This window comes from Engraulis encrasicolus, chromosome 16 (genome assembly GCF_034702125.1).
Source record: "Engraulis encrasicolus isolate BLACKSEA-1 chromosome 16, IST_EnEncr_1.0, whole genome shotgun sequence".
Lineage (NCBI taxonomy): Eukaryota > Metazoa > Chordata > Actinopteri > Clupeiformes > Engraulidae > Engraulis > Engraulis encrasicolus.
In genome coordinates this window covers 17,404,800-17,432,452 of record NC_085872.1, presented here as the reverse complement: position 1 = coordinate 17,432,452, position 27,653 = coordinate 17,404,800, and the positions used below count along the sequence as shown (strand labels likewise).

Sequence of the window (27,653 nt, the reverse complement as noted above, 5' to 3'; positions counted from 1 at the left end):
TGCTTAACTAATATTCTGAGATTTGTCATTTAGCTGTTATTTTCAAATAATAATGGACCACATGCCTCGTATAAAAACATGGGTTTACCATGGTGTGCTAAAGGATGACGTTTTGGCTCTGAACACCTTTGTTCGTTATGGGACTCTTCCTCTGTCTCCCTTCTTGTTAGCCTGGAAACAGCAGTAGTAGCAGTAGTAGAGATTAATTGACCATGCAATACATTCACCTTGTGCCCATCTTCCTTTTCCTGCCCTTCCCTCTTGCTTGTTCAATGTTCATAATCAATCTGTCATCTTGCAGGAAAAGAGGATCAGCTCCCTGGATGCAGCTAACTCCAGGCTGATGAGTGCCCTCACCCAGGTGAAGGAGCGCTACAGCATGCACAACCTGCGCAACGGCCTGTCGCCCACAAACCCCACCAAGCTCTCCATCACAGAGAACGGAGAGTTCAAGAACAGCAGCTGTTGATTGGATGGTGGTGTGGCGTGGCACTGACACAGCAATCCGATTGGCAGTGTCATCAGGTCATGATCACAAACAGGAACAGGAAAACATGAACATGAAACTGAAGCTTCTGACTACTGTAAACACACAATGGGGAATGTCTGGCCGAGGATGTAAATAAATTATATTATTAGTGTTGTACAGAGATGATACTGGAAAGGGTGAGTTTGGATGTGTGTTTGGATGGATGAATTATCATACAGATTTAAGTGAATTTGTGTTTTATAAATACTTCTATACTCACATCCAGGTTAAGAATGCTGTTAAAATGAGAATTTAAAGTATTGTCTAATTAAAATATTATATATTGAGGTGATGTACATATAGAGGGAACATTTTTAAAATATGAGGAAAAAGCACAGATCGTTTCTGTGGCTCTGAAGTGTTATTGACATAACAGAATTTTAGAGAAATGAACATGCAAAATATTGATGCACTCTGTTTTTAACCCATTTTTTTATGTTTTTATGTGTTTTATTTTTGTCTTTACAATTGTCTGCTTTATTTTATTGATGGATTTATTTTAACTGGGTGGCCTAGAAAGCGTTTAACTCTGGCTTTGTCAATGAAATGGAATACATTTTCCAACATCTGATTTGGCAAGTCTTAGAACGAACCTTTCCACTACTTAAACAGCATTGTCATTTCATAATATTCTGACAGTCTCGTTGTCGTTCAGATTCTCATAAGGGTCTTTCCCCCTGCCGGTTTTCTGGTAGGCCTACAGCTCCACACAGCACAACTCGGCTGCCACTTTGCTTTTCGTTTGGGCACGACACAGCTCAATCGTAAAGCAAAAAGTGGCAGCCGAGTTGCGCTGTGTTGAGCTGTAGGCCTACCAGGAAACTGGCAGTGGAGAAGAGCCTATAGTGTCCTTCTCACCCACATGCTGTGTGTGTGTGCGCACATCCTCATTCACCAACATCTGTGACGTCATTTACCTGCTCCATTATTTATTTGTCCTTAGTACTGTTAAGCCATGGAGAATATGTATGGAAATCACTGCCCCTCTGATTATTATGTAACATTAATGTCAGAGACTACTGTTGTAATGGCACTGTTATTTTTGTGTTTTCACTGTCTTGATATGAACTCCAACCTCACTGAATACATTTTTATACATACCACCACCAACACCACCACAGACAGACAGATTATATATATACACAGAGACCTACGCATGAACCTCAACTGTACAACAGACGGTCAAAAGATTAGATATTTGTAAGAGTTTTGGAAGTTGTTGGAAATAAAGATGGACTTTTGGTCTCATGTACTTTTTTCTGTTGCTGTTGGATTCTTCTTTCTTGTAAGCCTCGTAGCTTTCTCCACCTTCCGTCAGTGCAGGTCAAAACACAAAAGGTCAAAATAGGTTCGACACGTGATTAAGAGCCCATTGGCCTCATTTACATAAGAGATTTCATTCAAAATTAATCCAGTTTAATTCTGAATAAAGCTTAATTCCGCTGTGAAAACGCCATGCAAACTCTGAACAATTCGGAATTAAATGGAAGTTCAATGCAATCTTGACTGATCTATTTAATTCTGAGTTATTAATTCGGAATTAAAACCCTCATGTAAACGTAGCCATTGAACTATATTTTGTAAATAACATAGTCATCCTCATTCTCCCTGTCCCATCTGTACAGCCATCACATCTGACTCCAATGGACACTGTTGAGGCAAAAAGCAGCTGTCACCCCACTCTAAGTGGAATATGAGCTGAGGAGTGTGTTAAGTTATACCATTCACTCAGCTGAACTAGACTATCACTTCCTTTGAGCTGATTGACACGGTGGTCAAGTATATCAAGGTCCAGTCTTCCTAGCCAGAAACACCTTAAATTCACCCATTTAATGGATGAATCGAAACTTGATTACACATTGCCTGGCCCCAAAAGGAAAACAGAAATTTATAAGTGAAATATGCATGTGTGCTGGTGGCAGGGCTGGACTAGGGGAGAAATAAGGCCCAGGCACCCTTGGGGCCCCTCATAATTAGCGGCGCAGAACTTAGTCACCGGTGGGCCAGATGGCCTGTCCAGCCCTGATTGGTTGTCCAGGAAATGTGTCACAGGACCCTTACCATCATCCCTACTCAAGTCCTCAGGGAGCTGGAGCTGTAGTCACTCCAACCTGTCTCCATGGCACTTCTTGGTTGTGGGGGGCAAAATTTGGGCCCCATGACACGTTCAAATTTTGGGCCCCCAAAATGTCAAATTATGTTATCAGCATCCTTCCCTTTCAGTGCTGTTGGGCCCTTAGAATCTGTAACATGCAAATTGTCTGTTGACCCTAAAAGTATTTGTGCAGTAGCTGGTGGAGGAGGTGAAGTGTTGTCAAACCACGACAGGTGGTATTGAGTAATATAATGAAACTTCCATGAGAAGTCCAGAACCCCACTTTTGAAAACCACTTTTGAACTATAACCAAAGCATTCTCCTTTGAGTCAATGTAGTAGGAGTATTTTAAAAAACCTTATTTTACATCAGGGCAAACATGTTTAATGCAGACCGTTTTCAGCCGCCTGGCCTCAGTCAGGGCATGGTACTTTTGAACTTTCGAATCCGCCCCTTATTTATTCCCAGAGTTGTGAAGTTGATTCAATACAAACATGCTCAGACACTTAGGCAGTATTCAATAAAACTATTTATTTAATAGTTTCTAAAAGGATTACAACAAAATCAGAATAAAAACATATTTTTTTAAAATATAGATAATTACAAACAGTGCAGAAATGTAGACTAGACAACATTCAGCTGCAATTTATTCAGCTGCAATAACAGTGCAGGGCAGACACAATATTTTTTGGGGAAAAAAACAAGGTATTAAACAATTAAGGACTGAACAAATCTAAATATGATCTTGTGTGAGACAGAAAAAGAGGAAAATCATATGAACATATGTACAGTTTCTGTGGATTACACATAAACATATGTACATGTTGATGTGGATTACAGCACATTTGAACACATTTTAGGAACAGGATAGGATTCATTGAATTTTGTCACGTTTTACCAATTCAACTTTTCTTTTACCAAAGCATTGCTCTCACTGTTATTGGTCACAGTAGTAGTCCACTTACACGTTTGTCCACATCTTGTGCAGTAGACCCACATCCCCCATGGTGTTGCCCTCCAGCTTGTTGGTAGTGGTCTCCAGACTGAGGTTCTGGATGGCCTTGGCCAGTTGGTCGCCGGTGGTGTCTGTCTCAGACTTGTCGCCGGAGGCGGTGCACTCTGGAGTCGTCTCACTACTACGCGGGCTGCTGTCCGGCATCAGGATGCTCACTCCATAGCCCTGGTTGTCATGGATGTGGTTGTTGGATAGTTTGAGCTGAGGCTGGGGAATGACCTGACGGGGAATCGGAATAGTGTTTTGTTGAGAACTTTGGCCGACATGTCTCTCCTTCAGCAATTCATCTAGCTGTGGTGCCCTCTGCCTATTAAAACCTAAATATCTCAGCCGCCGAAGCACATAAAAAGATCAAATAAGTTGCATGTAAAAGCTAGGACCCTCATTTTGCATTATAATGTGGTCATTCAGCTCTGACATACCCACATTTTTAATAAAATAGCTGAAATCTCAAGAACCTGAATGCAGCATATATGTCGCTCCAGGACAAAATGGGTTAATCATTGAATTAAATACACATTGTGGCTCTTTCACTGTATTCAGGTAAAGCAATTCAGAGTAGCCACACTTTACTGTTCCCTTAGGGTTGTTCTGTGGGGAAACAAATCACCAGGCCCATATGCAAGTTTTCCATCACATTACAGCCCCCCTCCATGTATGTTAGTACCTTCATGACGATTCCTCCCAGGCTGCAGGATGCATCTTTGGAGCAGCGGTTGCTGCAGTGGTGAATCTCATTCCCATTCAACTCAGCAGAGCTCCCCGGGTACAGCTCTACACCAGCACCCTGAAAACAACAAACCACACAAATCTTGTTTATCAAGGACACATATCTGGCAGTAACCACACTGTAAAAAACTGATTTCCCATACTTATATTGTGCTGATAGTAGCTGTTTTGTAACAGTAAATACAACAGTACAACACACCGCACTAACATTCAACTTCTGACATGCTTATAATAAATTTTGCATGCTTACGCCAAAAAACAGCAATACCCGATTACTGATAAAGAACTTACAAGCAAGATGATAGGGAATGTGTAGGCTGATACGTTCTCCTTTGTGCAAAGCAGAAAATGATCTAATACTTCACTTGCTGGTTTGTGTGCTGACTCACACATTTCACTTGCGTACATTAATGGGCAGCTTAGAAGGCTATCCATACACACATGCAGGCGCAGATGAGGCATCACTATGAGCAGAATAATATGGCTATATAGTGGATAGTGATAATTGACATACCTTTTCCCCCCGCTACCCCAATGCTGATATTAAACAGTGTGCCAGTGTTGTACAGTACCTGAGCTCCGGTGATCTCACAGTTGGACATGGTGAGTGACGCCCCCGTCAGCACGCACACACCTGTGCCTTCGCACCTGAGCACACAGTTGTCCAGGGTCATGTGGCCCGACTCCACCACCACGATGCCGTCGCACGTGCCACACTGCACCAGGGTCAGGTTCTGCAGCGTCACCTGTGCCGCTTTGGAGGTCACGAAGTTGTCATAGGAACGATGAGAGAAGATCACCACTTCATCCCGACTTCCAGATCCTGCAACGAAGAGAGAAGCACCACCTCTTTCAATGTGGACTGTGGTATATCAGGCAGCATATACATTACCCTCTCAGGCAGGGTGGGATGGTATAGTTTCCCCTTTTCTCCATTAACTATGAAAAACTTATTTGACTGCTGCGGTTCCTTCTACAGTCATAGACCCATGTTGCCACAGGGAGGCACTGTTGTTTCATGACGGTTAGAGAGCCGAAGCCAAATTCAAACACTTTTAGTAGTAGAGATCATTTACAGTGTTTTTATCTTGTATCTATGTATTCTACCTTTCTATACAATGTTCTCACACATTTAATATACACACAATACTGCAGAAATAATTGTAACCTCAATGTTCCTCAAAATGAAGAAAGAACAATTCTGTCGTTTGTGTGTGTGTGTGTGTGTGTGTGTGTGTGTGTGTGTGTGTGTGTGTGTGTGTGTGTGTGTGGTTTAGCAAGATATATACTACCTTTGATGGTGATGTCATCTGTGAGTGACGCCAATGCAACAGCCTTGTAGTCACCGGGGAAGATCACCACCGTGTCTCCTGAGTGGCAGTTCTCCAAGGCCCCTGAGAGGGTCTCGTGCTGCTTGATCAGCACGTCCTTCGGGAAGCTCTGGATCTGTGAATGGATCGCACATTTATTGCACACCATGACAAAACAGGGGGGACTGGCAGCAAAATGTACAGATGAGCCAGGTGGTAAGATGCAAGAACATATTGTTTTTCTTTTCATTATGGGTTAGCTAAAGACACATGAATGGCAAATGGCATGATACATACGAGGAGATGCAACTGGATGAAGGTTATATGGCCATTTAGTTATCAACTGCAAGGTAACAATACATGCAATTTCCTCAAGATAACTCCAAATGTTTAGGATAAGGAGAGAGAGGTAAAGAGAGAGAGAGAGAGAGAGAGAGAGAGAGAGAGAGAGAGAGAGAGAGAGAGAGAGAGAGAGAGAGAGAGAACGGTAGGCACACACAACTTGTGCATGTGGGAGAAGGGTCCCACAGAGGGGTTCATTATCATAGGCTTATATACCGTTGGAGAGGTGGCCAAGGTCCTTTGTCTTCTAGGGCCAGTGACACAAAACTGTGAGGTAACATTACATTTAACCCAAGGCTACTGTATGTTATAGTGTTAAACATGAAGTAACTCACCATGTCTGTTGTGATCATCTGAGCCACCATGTGTGTGACCTTCCTTCCACGTGCTCTCTGTCCTTTCCTGCGCTTGCAGATCCTGGGGTAAAAAGGCCCATGGCTCCTGTATGGGAAACAGATTTCACCAGTTACAAAACTATTAGGGATGCACGATGTATCGGCCGTAACATCGGTATCGGCCGATATTTGACATTTCTCAACACATCGGACATCGGTCTGATGGGTAAAACTGGGCTGATATTATAAACAATGTTTTTTTTTTTTTTAAATGTTATGGTTCTAAAAGATTGGACTTGACAGTGACTTTCATTGTTTGTCTTCTAGTTTGTCTATTTTTTTATCTAATTTCATCACAGGGAGTTAAAGTCTTTTTGAAAATAAAAGAGGACCTTAAAAAAATCAGTTTGCATCGTTGTCAGTCTGTATTAAATGTTATCTCTATAAAAAAAAGAAGAGAAAGAAACATTGGTATCGGTCAATATCGGTTATCGGCCAAAACCTCAATATCAATATTGGATATCGGCCAAAAAAAATGACATCGTGCATCCCTAAAAACTATGCTACTCTCCAAAGGTGAGCACAGAGAACAGGGATGATGGCAGCAACCTGAAACGTCTGCTCTACTCTGCTCTGAGAAAAAAAAAAACTCCTTGTGCTTGACCTCAGTGTCTTATTAAGTGTGCGAACCTGCTCCTACTCTGAATTATACTTTTTGGGTCCACGCACCTACAAATTTTTCTAAACATCTAGAGCACAAACAATACCCTTGCCTCCACTCTCCAAAACCTAAGAGCTACAGAAGTCAATTCACTGTTCTTTCCTGAGTCTTAGGTCTTCCCAGATTTTCAGGAGGCCGCTGAGTAAGGACAGCTCGTAGTATCTCTTCCAGCACTCCACAGCCTCCCCAGGAGAGGAGTCCTCTCTGATGCTGGACTGCAGCTTGCTGAAATCCATCCTCTTGTTGCGGTATTCTTCCAGAGTCCGGCGGTAGCGCTCACTAATTGGCCCTGGGATTGTTCCGTCCTGGATGTCATAGTACCTGCAAATATATGCGTATATGTTAACTGAATTGCAATTCAATTGCAAACAGATAAAGTATGATGTTGCATTCATTGGCTGCCAACATACTGTATATGTTATTAAAACATTCAAGATAAGTGCAGATAGATAGATCGATCGATAGACAGCCAGACATAGATAGACAGCCATTTTGTTTAGTATTATTAGGATGAGTTATGCACAATCTTACTTTTCTATCTACTATCACCATCAATTTCAGATACAAGTATTCCTTTCGGCTTTAACTTCTGCATTTGTATGCACAACAAGCATGGCCCGCCCTTCATATCCATACACTAGAAGTACTTAACCTAATTATTAAATTACCAATTTACTTACTTAATTCTCTTCATCCCCTGAGAGACACAAGACCTCATTAGCAATTTACAGTTCAGAATAGTTTTCCTTTTAACTCGCTGCGGAACGATAGACAATACGAATGGGCATCAGCACTTCTTGATAAACACAATTAAACCGTATGCACAATTATAATAGCTACTTGAGAACTCACAGTTGTATGCGCTTCTCTATGATTCCAGAATACTCTTCGTATTCCTCATCATCATCCCAGTGCCGCCACAGAAAATCGAAGAAAAACCTGTAAAGTTGAGAGCACAATCCCCAGCCCACACAAAATCAGCTAGTTAATTCAGCTAGTTAATTCAGTCACCTTCTCAGGATTTTCCCATCACCACATACTGTAGGTAATTCAGAATGAATAACACTCATATAAGACATTGTACCTGGCATGCTCTAGGGCCTCTGCAACACTATCAACTTCAGGACCTTGACCCTCAACTGGATAGACGTCTAGGACAGAGACTGAGTTTTTGTGCTTCCTCAGTATTTCCTCCACATGTTCTCTTGGCAAGTTAGAAATATTTGAAGAGTATGGTTCAGCAATTGATGCTGAGACTTGGAGAGGCATGACTTTCCCATCACACCCAAGGCAGTTCACCTGAATTCAAAGGAATAGTCAAGAGAAGACCTGGCAATTAAACGTTTACTACTAAGCTCTTCTTCACCCTTCTCATTCACCACAGACCTTTGTCCAAAACCTTCATACATATAATCAACCAATGGGGCTAAAACACAGACAGAGCTAATAGACAACACTCACTCATCTTTATAATAATGATGACGATGACGATGATGATACAGTAGTTGGAGTAACTAAATATAGATTTGCCTATAATCTCCTCTACCTGGTCTTAAGAATTCATTTAATTTAAGATTTACTTACCGTCACCATAACGCCAACGTATGGTATGTCATTGATGTTACTGTTCATTGGTAAGCGGCAGCCCATAACCTCAGGAGTCGTCTTCCACACAGCTATCCAGAATGGAGCGTCAATCAGTTTGTCTGAGATGTAACAGCTGATTGCTTCGTCTACTTCTTCGGCCTAGGCACGGCAGTATGGAACAAACAAGTACGTGAACATTAATATAGTATTGAGTCAACACGAAAGAGATGCAGATGTTTCACCTGAATTTCAGGTACAGGTCAGATGTGTAAACTGCAACAGCGTTTCTAACATTACTTCCATTGCTACTGTGCGCAAACGCTAGCTTTTGCTAGTGGCTTTACTAATTGATAGTAGACGCAAAATAAATTACGATAGAAAGTGCGGTAGATGTGATCTAATGTTGCTTATTTCCTAATCTACATAGTTGTCGCTACTCAAAATGTAAAATAAGGTAGGTAGCACAACTAATTGTTATTTGCAAAATAGGTATTAGCGTTTTCAATGAAGTGGGCGGATTTAGCACCCTTACATAAGTTAGCATTAGCATTCAATCTTACCGAAAAGGGCCCGATCATTTCGTCACAGTATAGAGACGCTCTCTCCTCGTAGCTGTAAGACTTGTTTGACACGTATATCTTTGGTAATATCTCTGCCTCATCGATGAAATCATCTGGGTCATCGCCATCAGGGTTTGGTGTCAGGAGTCTCCCAGATGTGGTTGATCTACTCCTAGCCCCTTTGTCTCTTGGAGTTGTAACGTTTGAGCTAGAACTACTGCATGGCATCTCGCGTGCAGGGCTATTTGGTGGAGTTTTAATTTTCTCTTCCACGTCAGGAATGACACCACCTTCTTCCTTCCCCGCATCATTTTCCTCGTTGTAGTCGGAACATGTCGCCATAATTACTGAATTTATTCGTTCAGAGATACTTCTGATCAGTCCTCCGTTTGGCCTTCTTCAACACCAGTCGGTTGCTTGGTTTCCCAGGTTTCCTTTCCTCCTCGTCCTCGAGCCACTTCATTAGTTCTAGAACGCGCGGGAAAATAAAGTGCGCATCCGTGGCTAGAGGAAACAGCCCAGTCCACAGATCTAGGTTCTAGTACGCACACTGGGTCCAGTCAAAATCAATCTAATCCAAGCACATAGGACCAGTCTGCCAAGTTGGTAGTACCAACCATCATGTTTAGGCCTTTATAAGCATGTTATATTTTAGGCGTAGTTACTTAGTAGTAGAAGTAGTAGTAGTACTAGTGGTAGCAGTAGTAATAATAACAACAACAATAATACAGATGTTTTGTACAGTGCTTCAAACAGGGCGCTACCCGGGTTCGATTCCGGCCCGATGTCATTTGCTCCCTGTCATCTCTCAAACTGTCCTATCACACGCACACGCACTCACTCTCTCTCTCTCTCACACACACACACACACACACACACACACACACACACACACACACACACACACACACACACACACACACACACACACACACACACACACACACAGGGCTGCTGACAGCTTTGGCAGGGCCCAGGACAAAGTAATCTGAATGGGCCCCCCAGCCCAATGCATACAATGTAATGAGGACCCAATTCTGGGGCCCCTTTCTCCCTGGGCCCGGGACAACTGTCCCCTTTGTCCCCCCCTGTCAGCACCCCTGCACACACACACACACACACACACACACACACACACACACACACACACACACACACACACACACACACACACACACAAAGGCTGGTCTAGAATAAAATTAACTGTTACATAGGCTCTCTAGGACCGTGAGGTACTGTATGTTGGTGTTTAGAAAATACAATCTGTTTTTACCATTTTTATTTCTATGGCCCGTGTGAAGACCTTCTGCCTTCTTCAAGTCAAGTCAAGTCAAGTCAAGTCAAGTTTATTGTCAATTTCTTTACATGCACTGGTCATACAAAGAATTTGAAATTGCGTTTCTTGCTCTCCCATGCAGACATAGACTAATCTAGGTAAGGACATAGACAGTATAGACATAGACAGTACTCATACATGGACATAGACAGTATGGACGTAGACATTGCTCATACAGACATTTAAAGTGCAAGACTGGACAACAGAAGACTTGTAGAGAACATACATTAAGAGGAGGTATTTTGTTGTGCTTTTTCTAAAAGTCCTTTATAGCGTTCTGACATAGTAATAGTAGCATTTGAAGAAAATAAATAATTAAAAAAGGTTTATTAAATACACCAGCAGCAGTATGTGTGTGTGTGTGTGTGTTTGTATGTGTTTTGTGTGCGTGTGTGTGTGTGTGTGTGTGTGTGTGTGTGTGTGTGTGTGTGTGTGTGTGTGTGTGTGTGTGTGTGTGTGTTTAGTGCAGGTAGAAAGTGCGGTGTGCGTCTGTGTGTGTGTACCTGTGTATGTGTGTGTGTGTGTGTGTGTATGTGTGTGAGTATGAGTTGTGTGTCAGTGTGTGTATGTTTGGGTTTAGTGCAGAAAGTGCAGTGTGCTTGTGTGTATGTGTGTGTGTGTGTGTGTGTGTGTGTGTGTGTGTGTGTGTGTGTGTGTGTGTGTGTGTGTGTGTGTGTGTGTGTGTGTGTGTGTGTGTGTGTGTGTGTCTTCTTAACTTGGCCTTCCTCTTCCCAGGGCCACGCTTTTAGACAATACTGCTCAGGGGCACAGACATACAACTATGATCTTTTCTGTTTTGAATTCATAAAGCATGTTGAGAGAGAGAGAGAGAGAGAGAGAGAGAGAGAGAGAGAGAGAGAGAGAGAGAGAGAGAGAGAGAGAGAGGTGCCAAAGTGCTTAATAGTGCTTCTTTTAAGTATGCTATAGATATGCAGAAGTAGGGTGTTTGCAGGCGAGCCGTCCAGGGCAGCTTCCTCAGGACATGGTAAAGAAGATAGGGAATCACTGAGGTGGTGTGACATCTTGGGACTGTCATCATCTTTCTTATCTGCGATCTTGATGGGAAATCTCAGTCACATGATTGGATGGGTGGCTTGCTGCTTGCAGGTAATCAGGAGGAAAAGAATAAGCCAAGTTCATCAGAATGAATGAAAATTAATATGTTTATTTTCGGGTTCAGAAAGAATGTTGTAAACCCTATTGTATTTGATGAGTAATAATTTGTGTTCTGGTGTCCAGGTGTGAGCCAGAAAAATGGAGAGATGTGACAGGAATCCAGTACAGAGGCATTTGCTGCAGCATGAGGAGGCATCCCGGGTAAGCTTATGATGAGCAGTGCTCATGTTGAAATTCAACTGGTTGTCACTGACTGACATGCTGTTTATGTGGTGCAGAACACAGGTGCACTGTTATCCACACAGGTGCACTGTGTATAATATGTATAAGAGTAGGTATTGCGCCCATGCTGCTCATTGAAGCTGTGCTGCCTCCACATTTTATCTTTTCATGAATAATTACTAAATAATAAACAAATACTTATTAGTATGACCTAAGTAGAGTAAGACACCTTTTCATGTAAGAAAAGTGCCGTTTTCCCAGTCATAATGAATATGTAGTAGAGATGTACAGGATCCAAGATCCGGTTCCGGATCCGGCAGGATAATAGGGTTTTTCACAGGATCCGGATCCGGTTCCAGGATCCAGGATCCGGTAGCCGAGGCTTTTCAGTCAAAATAGTTTGAGCCAACGTGATAAAAAGGGCCCACGTGTGTGAGTAGGCTATGTGTTTCAACTAGGGCTGGGCAATGTTAACGCGTTAACGGTGCGTTAACTATTGAGGTCAATATCGCCCGACAATTTTGTTTACGGTAGAACGCAGCAGGTTTTTTTTCGTGGGTTTTTTTTTTTTTTTTCCCATTTATGACCGTCGTTCGTGGCTTTTATTTTGAAAGCGTCAGCGCTTGTTGCTGCTTCCAGTGACTGCTGACAGAGAAGAAGAATGTCTAGAAAAGTAGTCAAAACAGAACAGACAGCCTACAGAAGGACGTCAACTTCTGAATGGACATTTTCGGCACACACAGTTCTGGTCCTCCTTGCGCAACTCTCGAGCAGCATGTGGCTCGCCTTTGCAGCTCGCAAGGTTAGTCTATTGTACGGTCAGCATGAAAAGGGTAGGCCTACTGTTGTGCTGGCTGTCTATCAGCTGTCAATAACGCCACGCGGACTTACTTAAGCCCTCATCAAAAAGCGAACCGCGAGATATTACATTCCTCACGCAACGTTTTGGTATGCGCGTGCATAGTAGGCTGCATCAACATGGTAGGCTATGATTTCGCGACATCGGCAACTTCGTCAGCATTTAAGATAGTGTTAGTCATGTCAACGTTATTGTTTTGAAAGATGTAATTGCTGTCAATGCCAACAGACAGTCAATTAGTTTCTAGTCGCTGAAACACCTTAAAAATAGCGACAGATAAGAGAGAAGGGAGTCTTTGACAGTGAGAGAAGGCGGGACATATCTCACAGACGCACGTCTATGGGAAGCCGTTTTAACAATATAGTTTTTTTAAGTGACAAGTTTTTTTTTTCTTTTTTTTGTAGGCCCATGTAGACCATCCTAATTTGAGTTTATAATTTCTAATATATCAGTTTCAGTAGCCTACAATCTTAAATAGCCCTAGTGTAATATTGTATGCAATAATTTGTTTCATTAGTAGGCCTACATTGGATAGGCATATAGCCTACTACATTTAGACTGATAGGTTGGCAAATAGCCTACATTTCCATTGTGGAATATTATATTAGACCTACATAGGTTATCTATACAGTACATATGCAAATTATTATTAATTATTTTATTTTATTAATTTAAAAAATATTTTTATTTTATTTATGATTTATTTTATTTATGATTTATTATTATTATTTTTGGGTTTCGCGCGCTATGCGATTAATCACGATTAATCACAGAAAGTCATTGAGTTAATGCGATTAAAGATTTTCATGTTTGCCCACCCCTAGTTTCAACCCTTTCGTAGGATCCGGTATCCGGTTCCGGATCCGGCAGGATCTTAAGCAGTGGATCCGGTATCCGGCAGGATCCTAAAAATGAGGATCCGGTGCATCTCTAATATGTAGAATTTAAAATATTTAAAATATTACACAGTGCACCTTTAAGGTGTATAAGCACTGTGTCCTTGGTACTTCGACCATTTCCAAACAAATGCTCTAAATGAAAATATTTCTGTATTTGAGATTTGGGAGGTCTTATGAGACAAAAAAAACTATTCACATGTAAACTACTAATCATATAGTCAAAGAAATTATTATTTTGTGGTGTTCTGTTCTTCCACCACAGCTTTATTTAAGTCACAGCTGTATTTCCACAGCTGAATTTAAGACAGCCAAGCTTTCCTATTTTAAACACAAGGGGGCGCTCACTGACTGGCTTCTCCAAACCTTCACACCGAGTCCACACACCTTCATATCTCTATTACATTTGTTTCTATAAATTAGAAACAAGTAGAGGGCACACAAGCAATTATCATTTTGTTACTGTATGTCCAATACCATAAACTGTAGTCCCAAAAAGAAGAATCATCTCAAATAGTACAAAATCTCACCTCCAAATCTTTTCTCTTTTTCTTTTTTTTCTTTCTTTCAAAAACTGGGGAAATTCTTGTACTGTAACGCTGTATGCATGAGTAGTAATCATAGTGTGCTCATCCTAATTGGAATGTGTTGATTGACTTTCTTGTTCTCAAGTATCTAGTCTATAAATCTCAGACAGAGTTAATCTGATTATTGGCTGCATCAAACAAAGGAGGATAACAATGCGTCTTATATCTCTGCTAAGAACAAAGTCTGATGCCCTCAGGGTAAACTTCTGGTGAGTGCTGAACTCACACCACCAACATCCTAAGTAACCGAAGTCCCCCCCAAGTGAACAATTGCTTATGAATGTGCTCAGAGTCCCGCAGCAAACGAGACAATGCACGTTTGAAGCATGTCTGGGCTTGAAGCTGCGGGATAGCCCACTGTCTGAGGTTGGGGACTGGAATAACTCTGACTGAGAGTGTTGACAGTGTGTGCACTTTCTGACACTGAAGAATAAATCTAACTCTGTTCCCCCCAAAAATTTTGGAACTGTTGAAAGGGGAAGATTGATGGATAGTTTGGTAATAATTGATGAGATGAAGGCAGCGGCACCGGAAGAATCTGCCCAGTGACAAGAGTAGCCTCTTACTGCAGATGGGGTCGTCGGCGGGCCTATTCACTATTTGCTGAAAGTGCTCAACAATGCATTGACAGTACAGAGAGCCTTAAGTAACAGATTAAGACATAGCCATTACAATTTTGTTGACAGTAACGTTATATAACATAGGCTCTGCACTAAGGGGTTAAGAGGCATCATGTCAAAAAAGAAGCTTTGGATTTGAACAGGTTGAATAAAAGATGGCTTGATTCTAATGATCTCTGTAACAAACTTGACTTAAACAAAGACCTAAGGACCATGATTTCATTTGGATTTCATTTATCTTATTTTATTTGATGAAATAATAGGCCTATCTGAGACTGAGACCAAATTACAAGAAATAAGAAGGCACTTATAAGATATTTCACAGCATTTCTATGTGTGTTTAAAACAGTGTGGTGCAGGGGAATAGATGGTGCTCTATTCTCTAGTCTAAAGCTTAAATCTAACTTCACTAACCAACCCCCACCACTAACTGTTGTGTGAATACACCAAAGCTTCGGAGGATGTTTACATAGAGGTGGGGAATTTAGTGTTTGGCATGTGTGTAGTTTTGGTGTGGTCGGATTGGTATTACTAATAGTTCCACTACGCTGGAATTCTTCACCAGTTATTTTTCACTGTTCTTGCTTTTTGCAGAATGCTGTGATCAATATTGTTTAAAGTATTATCAAAGCGTGTTTGTTTACACGCTCAGTTACAAGACCGTTTTCAAATCATGATCTTTAAAGAAACAATCTAAAACTACCAGCCTACCACTGTGGAATTGAAGTCAAATTGGTTGTTTTTACAGCTCAAACTTGATCCACACAATTGTCCTTAAAGGTGTCAGGCCAAAGCACTTTTACTGTAGGTTCTGTGGTTAGGATGTAACCTAAAACCTACATGCCATAAACAGTTACTCCAAATTGCTATTCTGGGTTTACTCTTTAAGGGATACCCTTGCCCCGTCGAATATATATTTAACCTTGCTCTTTGACCTTACTGGCCTAACCACAGCAAGCCACAGTAGGTAGTACCGCTTTTTTCGTATTGTTAAATATATAGGCATAAAGCAATAGGAATGTTTACATGAAAACCACATTTTGGTGAAATCCAACTTTGAAAGTTTTCAGAATAATAGGAGTCAGTCCTTGTTAGTGCTGTGGGCCTACAATAAAACATATGCCTCACTAAAGGTCTAATTATTTAGTGGCTATGGAACCATACACATATTTTTCACGAGTGCAATACATTTACATCATTTAAACTCCCGCAAGAATCCGCAAGGTTCGGTTGTGCCAGGTTGTTTACGCCTACATGCCTGGGTCATGAAAGTTGACAGAGGGACTGGCCATTGAAAAGTTTGTCGATACGCCCTTCTTCCTTTAGCCACGCCCACCCATGTTAGCTCCCAAAACCGCAGCCATTGGGACTTGCCTTTTACAGCGGGTCGGCTGATCATCAAAGCATCCTTCAGGCGGAAGTAGACGTAGGGAATTTTTTTAAGTTCTCTTTGACTTGCGCACTAGCTGCCAGGGTGTAGTCGGATAGTTCTTTTCCTTCAAAAGTTTTGCCAATGCGGGAGTGACAAAGTTTCGAGACCGTGGAAGTTTGCAAAACAGAGGAAGAGGAGAGTGCGACTGCGAAGGGAGCAGTCAAGGCTGAGGAAGCACTTGTGAGAGCCGAGTTACACTCCCGCATGATTTTATTTATTTTTCCGCGAACACGGTAGCTGGAGAGTTACCGCAGATCCCAGAGCCCTCAAGGGAAAGAGGGAACTTGATTAGTTAGATATCGTTTAAACTTCTGGAGAACAAACGGACTAAATCATGCGTTTTCCATGGTGTGTGGTCGTATTGACTTTTTGGGCTGCATGCAGCCATTGTGCAATGGATGAGTGTGAGGACGAGTACGGTCGGCCTCAACGGTGCATGCCCGAGTTCGTCAACGCCGCTTTTAATGTCACCGTCGTAGCTACAAACACCTGCGGCTCCCCTCCTGAAGAATACTGCGTACAGACCGGGGTGACAGGGGTCACGAAGTCGTGCCACATCTGCGATGCCAGGAATCCTAGAGAACATCACAGTGCTGTGTACCTCACTGATTACAACAACCAAATGGATACCACCTGGTGGCAAAGTCAAACCATGCTAGCAGGCATCCAGTATCCTAACTCCATCAATCTGACGCTCCACTTGGGTAAGAATGAGTTTAGGGTACAAGTATGAACAAATGGCAAAACGCAGATTGCCAATGTCACTTAGGTGCGTTCCCATATTGTTGCAGACACGTTTGTGATTTGCGTATCAGTACTTGCTGCGCTCTAAAGTTGGCCTTGTCCTTAGGCAAATAGAATGGTTATGGCTGTCCTCTGAAAAGTAGCCTACTTTTTGTTGTGTTTGCTGCCATTTACCGGTAGGTTAGACTTTATGTCAGAGTATGCCAACAAACTCAATCAACCTTTCTCGGAGATCAGCTGAGACTCGTTCTTTGGAACGCGACTTTGTCATGAAAATAAAGGGGAGCTGGCGGATTGTCAGCCAAAACTGGTACATGACCTCTCACCACGCACTGCAAAATAGTAACCCCTCGCCCACATATTCGCTAAGCATGCTTTGCAAGTGTTTGCAGCTGACAAACACTGAATCATAGCTATTACTGGCATGGTCTTCAATTCGAGGGCCCACAAACTTTGTCAGACATTAAACCTGGCATTCTGTGTGAAGATGGTATGGACGCGTTTTGGAATGTTGATCGTTTTCTGTTTCACAACGCTGCGTTTATATGACCCCCGGTCACAAGTTTTACAGCTTAGTGGTATTTTGCAACGAGCCGATTAATTCAGTGTAATTACTGGGAGACATCTCCCATCAAGTTAAGTGAAGAGAAAGTTCATTCGTTCTCTTAAATCTCTGTTTTCTGCGCTGTCTTCTCAAGATGGCGTCAGATTCCTCACTGTTAAAGGTAATCATAAGGCTTCCACTTCCCTACATACCTGGCCAGGGTGTTCGCTCGAGACCTGTTACAAAGTTTCAGTGAAATTGTGTTCTCGGCCCAGTAGGCTAATCCTGCCGTTGTTGACATTCTGTCTTGGCCAGAGATGTTGCGTTTCTTGATCAAACTCCTAAAAACCTATTTAAGAATACAGACACAAGCTACAAACACAATATTGCATGGCGGAAAATAAGTGTTAGTTGTTGTCCAAAAAAAAATCTAGATTTCTTGCATGATTGTTCTAAAGACATGACATTTGATCTAGCCTACTGCTTTATTATTTTTGGGAAAATACCAGTTTATTGTTGGCAAAATGAGCTTATCATGCTACCATTTGTATTCATATAGTTTTGCTGTTCACATGCATTTGTTGTATCTTTTTTTGTGGCGTGGACTGTGCATGTGATGAGGTTTGTCCACCAAGCCCTCCCCATGTACATTTTCTTCAAAACAATGGTGAGTGAGGACTTTAGGCAGGCCCAGGGTTCACCCCTCAGTGTCAGGGCTCAGGGCTCACCCCCCAGTCTAATTCAGCAGGCATGAGTTCACTGATGAAATTGTTTGCATTACAAGCATCATTGAATTTCTACCTCCATAAGCAAAACAATATGCTGTGCTTAGTTTTGGGAGAAGAATAGCTTCAGAGTAGCCAAGCAGTGAACCAGTTGTTGTGGTGGAAATAGTCTACATGCATTGCACTTCATTGCATATTTTGTATTATTGTGACAAAAGGCACATTACTGTTTTGGTATTGGGCAGGTGTCCAAGTTGTAGCTTTGCTATAATTACTCTCAGTATGCCTAACTCTGTTGCGTAAGTAAGTAGTGAGTTTGCTATTTATATTGAAAGTCTCTTGTGGTGTGATACCATGGAGTTTTAACATGGTAAGATGCTATCAAGAAATTTGGCAAAGTAAGGGCTCCAGTTTTAATTGTGTGTGCATACCAGTTGTATAGTTTTTTTGGTGCATTTGCAGCGTTAAGTAAGTAGTCCAAAGAGGTTAATCTTAGGACATTACCCATAATTAGCCTTGGCTGACTGGGTTTTGATTGTCTTTGGTCTTTTGGTACAATTTCTGTACTTCGAGGAAATGTTATTGTGCATTTAATTGTTTAATCAAGCGTTTTGTCTGAGGGGCTGTTGAGTGTACAGGTTTTGCTCACTTGGTGAAATGAAAACCGAATTTAAGTGGGAACTAAACTTTGTTTTTATGTTTGAAGGAGCCTTTGATGAGTTTTATCTCTGTATTCTCTCTCTCCCTGGGCTGGTTTTAGCAGGAAACAGGCATGTCCTAGCTTGACACCAACAGTCTCCTTCATGGAAGATGGAATAGATGTCTCTTGGTCTAAGCTGGCAGGAAGGAAGGAGTGAGGAGATTCTAACAATATAGATTTACATTTTAGTATTTATAAATGTGGGGGTCAAGTGTGGACATAGAGACTGCCCATAACACTTTATAGGTTTCCCTGTTCCCATCAAAATGAGATCCAAGTGTATTTGATTACATTTAGGTATAGTTAGGTATCTATGCCTGAGCCGGCTATTATTAGTGAGTGATGCGTAATTCTTTGTCCAGCTGAAAGTTGATTTCAAGATAACAAGATATTAGCAAGGATGTTGTACAGTGATGGAAAAACCTTGCTGTCTTGAGCAATGCAGAGTGCAGAGAGGTGACGTGTTTAATTAGCTTTGAGCCAGGTATCTAAAGTCTGTCAAAATGACCTTTCTCAATCTGCCACCAGGTATTGAGTCTGAAATGTCAGCATTCTTATGCATACTATCCCCTCTTGTAAAAATCCTATTTTACGCCAACATGCTCTGGAATGGGGCCACTGACAGTGTAGGAAAATATACTTTAAATCCATTACCGGTATTAGCCTCTTTTTAATGTTAATCCTGCTTCATTGTAACAGATGGGTTCATGATTTTGAGGTTCAGTGTACTGAAATGTCACTCTCATTTTGCTCTTGCGTCACTAAGAGCAAAGAGTCACAAAAGTATTCCCCAGTGCACATTTCTTCGAATAGTTTGGAGGTCTGTGTGGAGAAATGAGTTTCTCAAGAAGGGAGAGGCAGCTGCATTTCATATGCGTGCCACATGCCTTTTTACAGAAGCAGGCCTTGTTTTTCTCCTGGTCTGTTAGATGGGACGGGAGCTGTGTACATCTGCACTTTAATTACTTTAAGCTGGAATATCTACTGGCATGCGTGAGCATTTTCTCAGTCTATTCAAAACGGTGCAATGTGTCCTCCGAAACTTGTTGTCCTCTGGAGTATATTAAGACAATACATCTGCTTGGGAAATGTGGGCAGCTTGCCCGGTAACCATTTCTCAAGTAGTGAGGTCCTTGCAAAAAAAATGTTGAACAAGCCACCCAGAGACCCTGAAGTGCTCAGTAGAACTACAGTAAAGCCATGTTTAGTCTCTACATGGCAAGCACTCGCCCTCAGTTTCTGTTTATAGCCATATACATCTCATACAAGCACTGTATGTCTCTCCAGCCCGCTTCCCAGCTGGCTCTGTCACCAGTCCCCCAACTGTGTTGGTTATCCCATGTCTTTCCTGTCTCTTCTCCCTCCTTCCCTCCCTCCCTCTCCTTCTATCTCTCCTCCTCCTGCACTGGCTAAGAGATGGGAAGGGGTGCTTATAGTGTGGGAAAGTGAGCGAGAGAATGTTTTGCGGGCCCAAGGGTCTCTCTGGTCCCTCTCAGGCCTTTTTTTTCCCAAACTCCATCAAAGACCATGTCATTTCTGAAGAGGGACCAGCTGGTCCAAATTATACCAATCGGAGGAAAGGACGGGGGTTGGACTAGAGCGATTCATCTGCTTATAACCTATTGTTATGCCTGAGGTGGTATGATCTCACTGTGGGAACACTGCTTGTGTTTATAAGACATCTCTATATTTATCTTGTACTTTGAAGGACCCAATGAAACTTTCTATTAAATTGGCCAGACAATTTCTTATACACAATCGGACAAATTCATCCTGCTCTGTCTTGTTTGGATGTGAGACGTAAATGGAGTGTTCTATTGCATCCACAAGTCCGGTTCCCTTGCTGAAGAAGTCTAACTCTCGGGTGTTTGTTTGTGGCATAGTGTGTGTGGGTCAAAGACGTCCAACATGTCCTTCAGTGCAACGGATACTTTTGCTTACTGTAAATGCAAAAAAAGAGATTTTTTTAAAAAAAAATATTTGGCTTGGCTTTCATGCATTCACTTTTCAAAAAATTGTTTTGAAATTTCATGTTTTTCACAGTTACAGTAAGCAAAAGCATCTGTTAGCACATCATTCACTCCTCCTAATATGGTTGTCCAATACTCCAATACAAATTTCTCTCTGGACTAAAAAAAGGTGATGTCTCTCTAGTAGGGGTGGTCCTTGTGCTTGCACACACATTCCTCAGTAGTAAAATAGTAAGTAAAGTGTGATTTGGTGTTTAATTTACACCGGAAACCACATGCATAGTTTCATATGTTCGCCATGTAAAGAAAGTTAAAATATTTTTTTATTTTCTTATTCAGGGAGTCATAGCTGATGACACACCACCGGACAATGGTTAGTTGAAAGATAAGGATAGAAAGATTGGTGGGGAGGGGGTGTACCTGGGAAGGTAGAGTGCAGGAGGTAAATCATTACTAGTTTTACATGACCCAAATGTCATGTATGCAAAGCCTTTCCATATTGATCGGTGTATAAGGAAGGGGCGTGGCCTATTTGTGGCTGTGGTAATGGTAATTGTCTGCCAACATTTGGGCAGAAGACCACCCAGAGAGGAATGAATGCAGGGAGGATCCTTGGCTCCATCTTTTCATCATTTACCCCGATAAAGCCATTGTGCAATGCGGAGATGCTTGGCAGAAGGACCACTCACAAGGGAAAAGAGGCACCATTCATTCTAGGGTGGTACGATTAGTGGTTGTAGTTATTGTGGACAAATGCCATGTGCTCTGCAAGTAAAGGTAACAAGTCCGGCTGCATCCTTAGACCATTTTGTTTCATAAACACAGACAAGAAAAAAACTCATGAGCCCAGGGTGTCATCATATCCATTGCCGTGTGGCTAAGATTACTTTTTGACAATTATCAACTAAAAGCTCATATTACAGTTACAGCATTTAAGATTCCTGCAACAGCAGACAACCAAGCAGAAGTAGCCTAGTTGTGAGACCAGTTTTGTCCTCTGGTTACAATTTGGTGGCTTGTTGTGGTGTAAGTAATTACAGTCTTATTTTGTAAGCTTAAGTTAAGAAATCAGGAGGAACACTTCAATTTATAAAGGCATGTGTTTTTGAGCAACTTTCTCTATGCACCTCACCACTGTCCGCCTATTTCCTTGTGGTCACCTTTAATTAGTTGCTCTCATCTTGTTCGTGTTCAGCCCTTCTAATTTCAAAGTGTCTGTGAGTGGGCATTCAAACCTCTCTTTATATAATGTTGGCCTATGGGAACTGACAGATCTGCACTCTCATTTACATTCACTGCAATGTAGCCTTTTGGTTAACTCAGACGAGACACCTTTGTCCAATTTCTGTTATTCGTCATCCAAGCTAGCTTGATCTTGGTGTGTGTGTGGTTTTTTTTGGATGTTAGATGGTTTCTATGCTGGAATAAATCCATGACAAAGTGCTAGTTTCTTAGCTGGATACATTTGTACCCTATGTTATTTCGCAGCTTTATGATACTGCTCAGTTAATACTTGTTGTGAAGGCACTGCAATTTACCCACAGAGTTTCAAAGTGTTTTCTGAACGTGTATCTAATATCAAGGTGTTTTCCCCCCAACAAACCTCCTCCAAGGCTTCAAAGGCACATTTGGAAGTGTGCGAAGGACAAGCTGTAGTCTTCTTTCTTGTCTCTCCATGGTCAAAATACAGCTGCTCTCACGCGTCAACCAATTTTTTTTTGCATGACACCACAGTCAAAAATGTTATGACCTCATTCGGGCCCCATCATCTGCATCAGTGGACGTCAAGAGGCTCATTTTACTGGTCCCATTAGTCCAGTGGTTCTCAACCTTTTTTGAACAAATGCCCCCTTTGCATCATCATGATCCTCCAACTGCCCCCTTGACCATCATAAGCCTACCAACGCCCCCTTAGTATTGAAGCTGTACCGCCCCTGTTGAGAAACACTTCATTAGAGGCCTGTAATATTCCCCAACTGGAGGCCATCATGCAGCCTCTGCTTGCTCACACATGAGCCATTGCTTTCACTGCTCAATTATTACTCTTTTGTTTATTCTAGTAATTAACATATGTTATTTCACCTTCAGGATTGTTATAAATGATTCCATCATGGTGACCGTAACAAATGAGGATGCATTATCATTGCAGCGGGGAGGTTATTGCTCTGAAGTATTGCTAACACAATTGCAGGGGAGTGACATATTAGCCCTATTCTCATCTTGGGATATTAAGAAAAGTAGTTTAGTCACTGACGCAATCAAGTGAGTTGTACATTTAATAGAAGACACTTTTAGAAGACAGTTTTATCCCACAATCAAAACACAGACTTCCTCTATCACCAGAGATAGTCAACCTACCAACGTGAGGCACTAAACCTGCTCTCGAATAAGCGTAACACTCTGATGTGTTTTTCCTAATGATGTTGTCTGTTTCACTCTAAACACGTATAGTGTGTTGCATAGCATATTTAGACACGCTGCCCCCCTTCCCAGGTCACTGTCCTCACCTTCCCACTGGGGTGTTGCGCAGGCCTCTGTCTAAATGTGCTGTGCATTAGTGACTGGAAAGGCATGCTGCTTTGAGCAAAGATCATGTTCTTAAAATGGCAGTGGGGTGCCTTTTACCCCTCTAGATGTCAAGCAGCATGGAGCATCAGGTCAGTGTTTTCCTTATTGAATGCATGTCGAGTGTGGGATTGTGCAAACAAACTGTCGACTTGATGATATCCTTTGTTATTCTGAATCAAGTAGTGGAAATAACAAATCATATCCGTACTTGGCGCTGTCGAAGTATTTTGTTTCAAGACATCAGGGAAATAAACACACACTCAGGCATAATTCTTTCTTGTTGAAAGAGCCACTTCATACCAAATGCTGAAAAACTGATGTCTCACTTAAACATTAGTTGTTTTTTTTTATAAATTTTCCTTTTACAACTCTGTCATCAATCAATAGACAGGTGAACCTTTCCTATGCAGGCCTCATATAAATTGTGATGCAGCCCCAGTGCAGGAGCAATAGTTGAGGTTAATTGCATGTCAATGGTGTCCAGCATCCCAGAATCCTACTGCATCATCATATTTGGCTGCTTTCTTTTGGGTCTGGTCTGTCTTAAGAATTTGCTGTCATTGACTGGCACAAGCATAATATATTATTTTGAGGTGAGCTGCACTGATGTTGAACAGAGAAAAATAAGCACAAACTTTTTTTCTTTTTCTTTTTTGCTTTACACACCAAAGCCTGGCATGAAGTATGCTGCAGTAATGACTGATTTGTGTGTTGAATTTGAAAATGTGGAGTTAAAGGAGCCCTGCCTGTGTCTCTGGTTGCATAATTTCCTAAATACAACTATTTTTTACTTACCATTTGATTATCTCGTAGTTCTTGCAGTGTGGACCTCCTGTGTGGACCTCCTTTTTGTGTTATTCCAAGCAGTCCTTGTAATATCTGAGCAACAGCAGTGTACTTTCTGTTTAATAGGTGGATCAGATTGGTGGTGTTCCGTTCTGAAAGCTTCTTCGGGTGGAGAGTAGTGAAAACTTTTCGGTTCCCATCTAGGGGGGTTCCGGTTGGAATTTTACATTGTACATACATCTTAAGAGTTCTCCATGTCTCATGAACTTCAGAACCCATGTTTTTTTTACTTAAACAGGAACAGACAAGGCCCTCCCGTGGGCGTGGCCTAACAGTAGGACACTGGGTTAGTACGCCGGCGACCCGGGTTCGACTCCGGCCCGGGTCATTTGCCAGTCCTTCCCCATGTCCCTCTCCCCACTCGCTTCCTGTCTCTCTCACACTGTCCTATCGCAAGAAAGGTAAAAAAAAACAAAGTATTGAAAAAGCAGGGAAAGACAACTTGAAACAGTGAAATAGTTATTACAGAGGTTTTGTTTGATAGTAACCCTGTAAATATTAATGCACAAATATTGTTATCAGGGCATTTTGCATAGGGCTTATAAATCAGAAATTAGACAATATACGTTTCACATACAGTTACATGTTATGCATGAAATTCCCATCATGCAATTTACTCTCAACACAAGCTGAATTCTCTGCCCTTGTGGGTGGACTGCAGCCAGCGGTCAGAGGGAAAAAGAGTATTCCCAGAGTTAGTATTACTCGTCTTGTACTATGAGGAGAATGTTTACATTGCAAGTACTCGCTTAAAAGTGGAAGGAAGTCCATATCTTTAGCAATGGGATATGGCCCCAGATTTGCTGGGTATGTGCCAAGTGAACTCAGTTCAATAGTCCCGGGAGAGTTTAGTCTCCGTCCATTCAGTGTGTTATAGGAGTCCTGTTTTATTTATTGAATTTTGTGAAGGTCACTTGGGTTTCCGGCTCCAAGAAAGAGGAATTGGGCTATGGCCGTAATCAGATTCCCAGCAGCAGTCGCATCCTTTGTCTGCTCTAGCCAAACATGATCTCTTCCTGTGGAACATAAAAGCAAATTCTTCACTTTGTTGCGACATTCCTGATCCCTTTGTATAGGTGACCAGACACATAACATTGCTAACCAAGAGTATACAGGTAGAGTTCGGTAGTCTTATGATAGACCACCCATCCCTGATCCTGGTGTCCATATATGCCCACCACTGGGGCGAAGCAGTGCAGATCCGCTAGCTAGCTGTTCATATTCCTGTTCAGGAACAAGCTGATAATGCTCTTCCGCTGCAAAGGGAAGTTGATATCATTTGCCTTTCTGGCTGCCCTGTTAACACTGTGTATACTTTGGTAGTGAAAACAAACACAATCTACTACGTTTACAAAATGGCCAATCTGCAGGGCTTTTGTGGGACTGGGGACACATGAGAAGATACTCACCTGTTGTGATGAAATAGGTGGAGGCACTTGAAGCTAGAGATTTGAACTTAAACCTAAATAAGAATACAGAATCTTTTTAGACTGTTATTTTTTAGAGATGTCCTTTTTGTTGAGGGCACACTACATTTATGTGTTGATTTGTAGTGCAGGAGACTGCTGAGCAGTAATAAAGGCATTACAACAGGTCTTCCTTGTTTGATTGTAAAATCTCTACACAGGTATGGTGCTGTCAGTTTAGTGTGATCATAGAATGTGTGTTTTTTTTGCAAAGGGAGATTTAATAAGGATTTAGAATAGATCATATTATAAGTGCCTGCTGGAGGCTTGAGTTCCAAAAACATGAATTCATAAAGGATTTTCAAGCACAAACATACTTCACCAGGACCCTTAAGCAAAAAAAAGAGAAATGTAATTGCTTTTGGAATGTCCGCACTGCCGGCTCCACACTCCCAAGTCCTTTGAATAGAAACACGCTGCATGAAAGAAGCTTGTGGCCTCTCTGTGACAACGTCAGGGTCCTATCTTTAGATCTGAGGCATGACCCACCTCCTCCCACCTCCCACCCCCACTCCAATCTCCTCCTGCCCACCCTCTCCAAGTTCTACAACCTCACAAAACCCCTTTGTCTTTTTTTCTTTACATGGGGGAGGGGTTATCCAGTCACTGGATTAGTCTTTTTGTTTGGTCATTCCTTACTAGTTCAACTATAGACCCCCCAAGCCATTTCTCCTGTCTCTCTCCACTCCTCCTCCTTTTACCTCACCAGCCAACCATGTTTTTCTCCTTTCCTCCCTCTGCGTGCTGGACAACTCCTCTCCAATGTCTACCTGATTTCCTGGGAGCTCTACCGCTCTCCTACCTTGCATGCAGTATTGTTGGGTCATGCACGGTGTGAGATGCTTCACCCCGCTAGATTTGCACTTTACAGGCTTAGTAAAAAAGCTTAAACACAGCCTGTGTTTGCTGTCCATTCATTTGTGTTTACTTTGAAGTCGAAACTTAACATTCTTGCTGTTTGAGGCTAATTGAAAGGCCAGTACCAGGTTGAGGGAGCGAGAGGGGGTGGATTGTGAGGCCTAGCCTTGAGAATCATCCAATTCCCAAAACGGAGTTTCTGTGTCAGACTCTTGTCACTAGATTGCCGTTCACACACCCACGTGCTTCCACATACCTCTGCAGCGTCAGGAAATGAAGTCTGGTCAAGGTGGTTTAGGCTAATTTGGGAGCATATCTATGAAGGTGACTGCAACCCCTACACCTGGTAAGCTAGAAGATTAGGGATCATGAGAAGCAGTCGTCATGAGCGCACTGCTCTTTTTTATGCTTTTCTTGTCTTGTGTTTAGTCACTCTGGCCCAGTTTTGGAAGGAATGATCCTTGAGACCTGACGCTGACCTCCTTGTGACCCGTGAGATTTCATTAGCCAGTACCTCTGCTCTGCGAAATGCGTGTTTCAACAGGCCATTGCTTGCCGTTCACGGTGGCCCCAGTTTTCCATGTTTAATGGGTCGCCACTAACTCATGACCCCTCTTAACGCTCCCTGTATCCCTCCACCCCTGGAGCTGTGATTAAGGCTATGTGTACAGTGCTATTGACTCAACTTTCCTCTGTTGTGATTCTTAAGCCTTCGAAAATGCTAAGACTAATATGGGGAACTTGTGGCCCATATTCCGTAATGGAGGTAGGCCTACATACTATGTATAGTCAAAAGACTCTAGGTCAACCGTCAATTAAAAAAAGTATTATTTCCATTTTATCTGAAGGTGTGTGATGTGCCACTTTGTTATTATGGCCTATGCAGTGGAAGAAAACTTCCTGTGGGTGGTGAACAGAAGCTTTAATTGCATGGCAGTCTG

At 42.0% G+C, this 27,653-nt stretch overlaps 3 protein-coding genes across 11 annotated transcripts in view; 2 read left to right on the top strand and 1 right to left on the bottom strand.

The window, feature by feature from the left end:
• Positions 1 to 1,786, top strand: part of rasal2 (RAS protein activator like 2) — a 70,803-nt gene extending 69,017 nt beyond the window's left edge. For all 9 annotated transcript variants that reach the window (XM_063218902.1, XM_063218903.1, XM_063218905.1 and 6 more), the window contains one exon: positions 302 to 1,786. In XM_063218902.1, the coding sequence (XP_063074972.1) occupies positions 302 to 469 (168 nt within the window). In that variant the 3' untranslated portion in view covers positions 470 to 1,786. The remainder of the gene's footprint in view (positions 1 to 301) is intronic.
• Positions 1,787 to 3,135: 1,349 nt separating this feature from the next.
• LOC134465298 (testicular spindle-associated protein SHCBP1L-like) lies at positions 3,136 to 9,667 on the bottom strand. Its single transcript, XM_063218896.1, has 10 exons — positions 9,224 to 9,667; positions 8,661 to 8,822; positions 8,161 to 8,375; positions 7,929 to 8,015; positions 7,182 to 7,397; positions 6,356 to 6,464; positions 5,661 to 5,814; positions 4,941 to 5,191; positions 4,307 to 4,426; positions 3,136 to 3,858 (listed from the first exon to the last, which is right to left on the bottom strand). The coding sequence occupies exons 1-10, from the start codon at positions 9,563 to 9,565 to the stop codon at positions 3,586 to 3,588; spliced, it is 1,929 nt and encodes a 642-aa protein (XP_063074966.1). The 5' UTR covers positions 9,566 to 9,667; the 3' UTR covers positions 3,136 to 3,585.
• A 6,562-nt stretch (positions 9,668 to 16,229) lies between these two features.
• lamc1 (laminin, gamma 1) overlaps positions 16,230 to 27,653 on the top strand; it is a 57,008-nt gene continuing 45,584 nt past the window's right edge. The window contains exon 1 of the mRNA XM_063218895.1: positions 16,230 to 16,995. Within this exon, the coding sequence (XP_063074965.1) occupies positions 16,626 to 16,995 (370 nt within the window). The 5' untranslated portion in view covers positions 16,230 to 16,625. The remainder of the gene's footprint in view (positions 16,996 to 27,653) is intronic.

Excerpts from the sequence above, each read along its gene's own strand:
- LOC134465298 (XM_063218896.1), bottom strand. The coding sequence starts at position 9,565 with ATGGCGACATGTTCCGACTACAACGAGGAAAATGATGCGGGGAAGGAA. Across the intron at positions 8,016-8,160 it reads GAGGCCCTAGAGCATGCCAG|GTTTTTCTTCGATTTTCTGT; the intron begins GTACAATGTCTT and ends TCAACTTTACAG. Across the intron at positions 5,815-6,355 it reads AGATGATCACAACAGACATG|ATCCAGAGCTTCCCGAAGGA; the intron begins GTGAGTTACTTC and ends ATCCATTCACAG.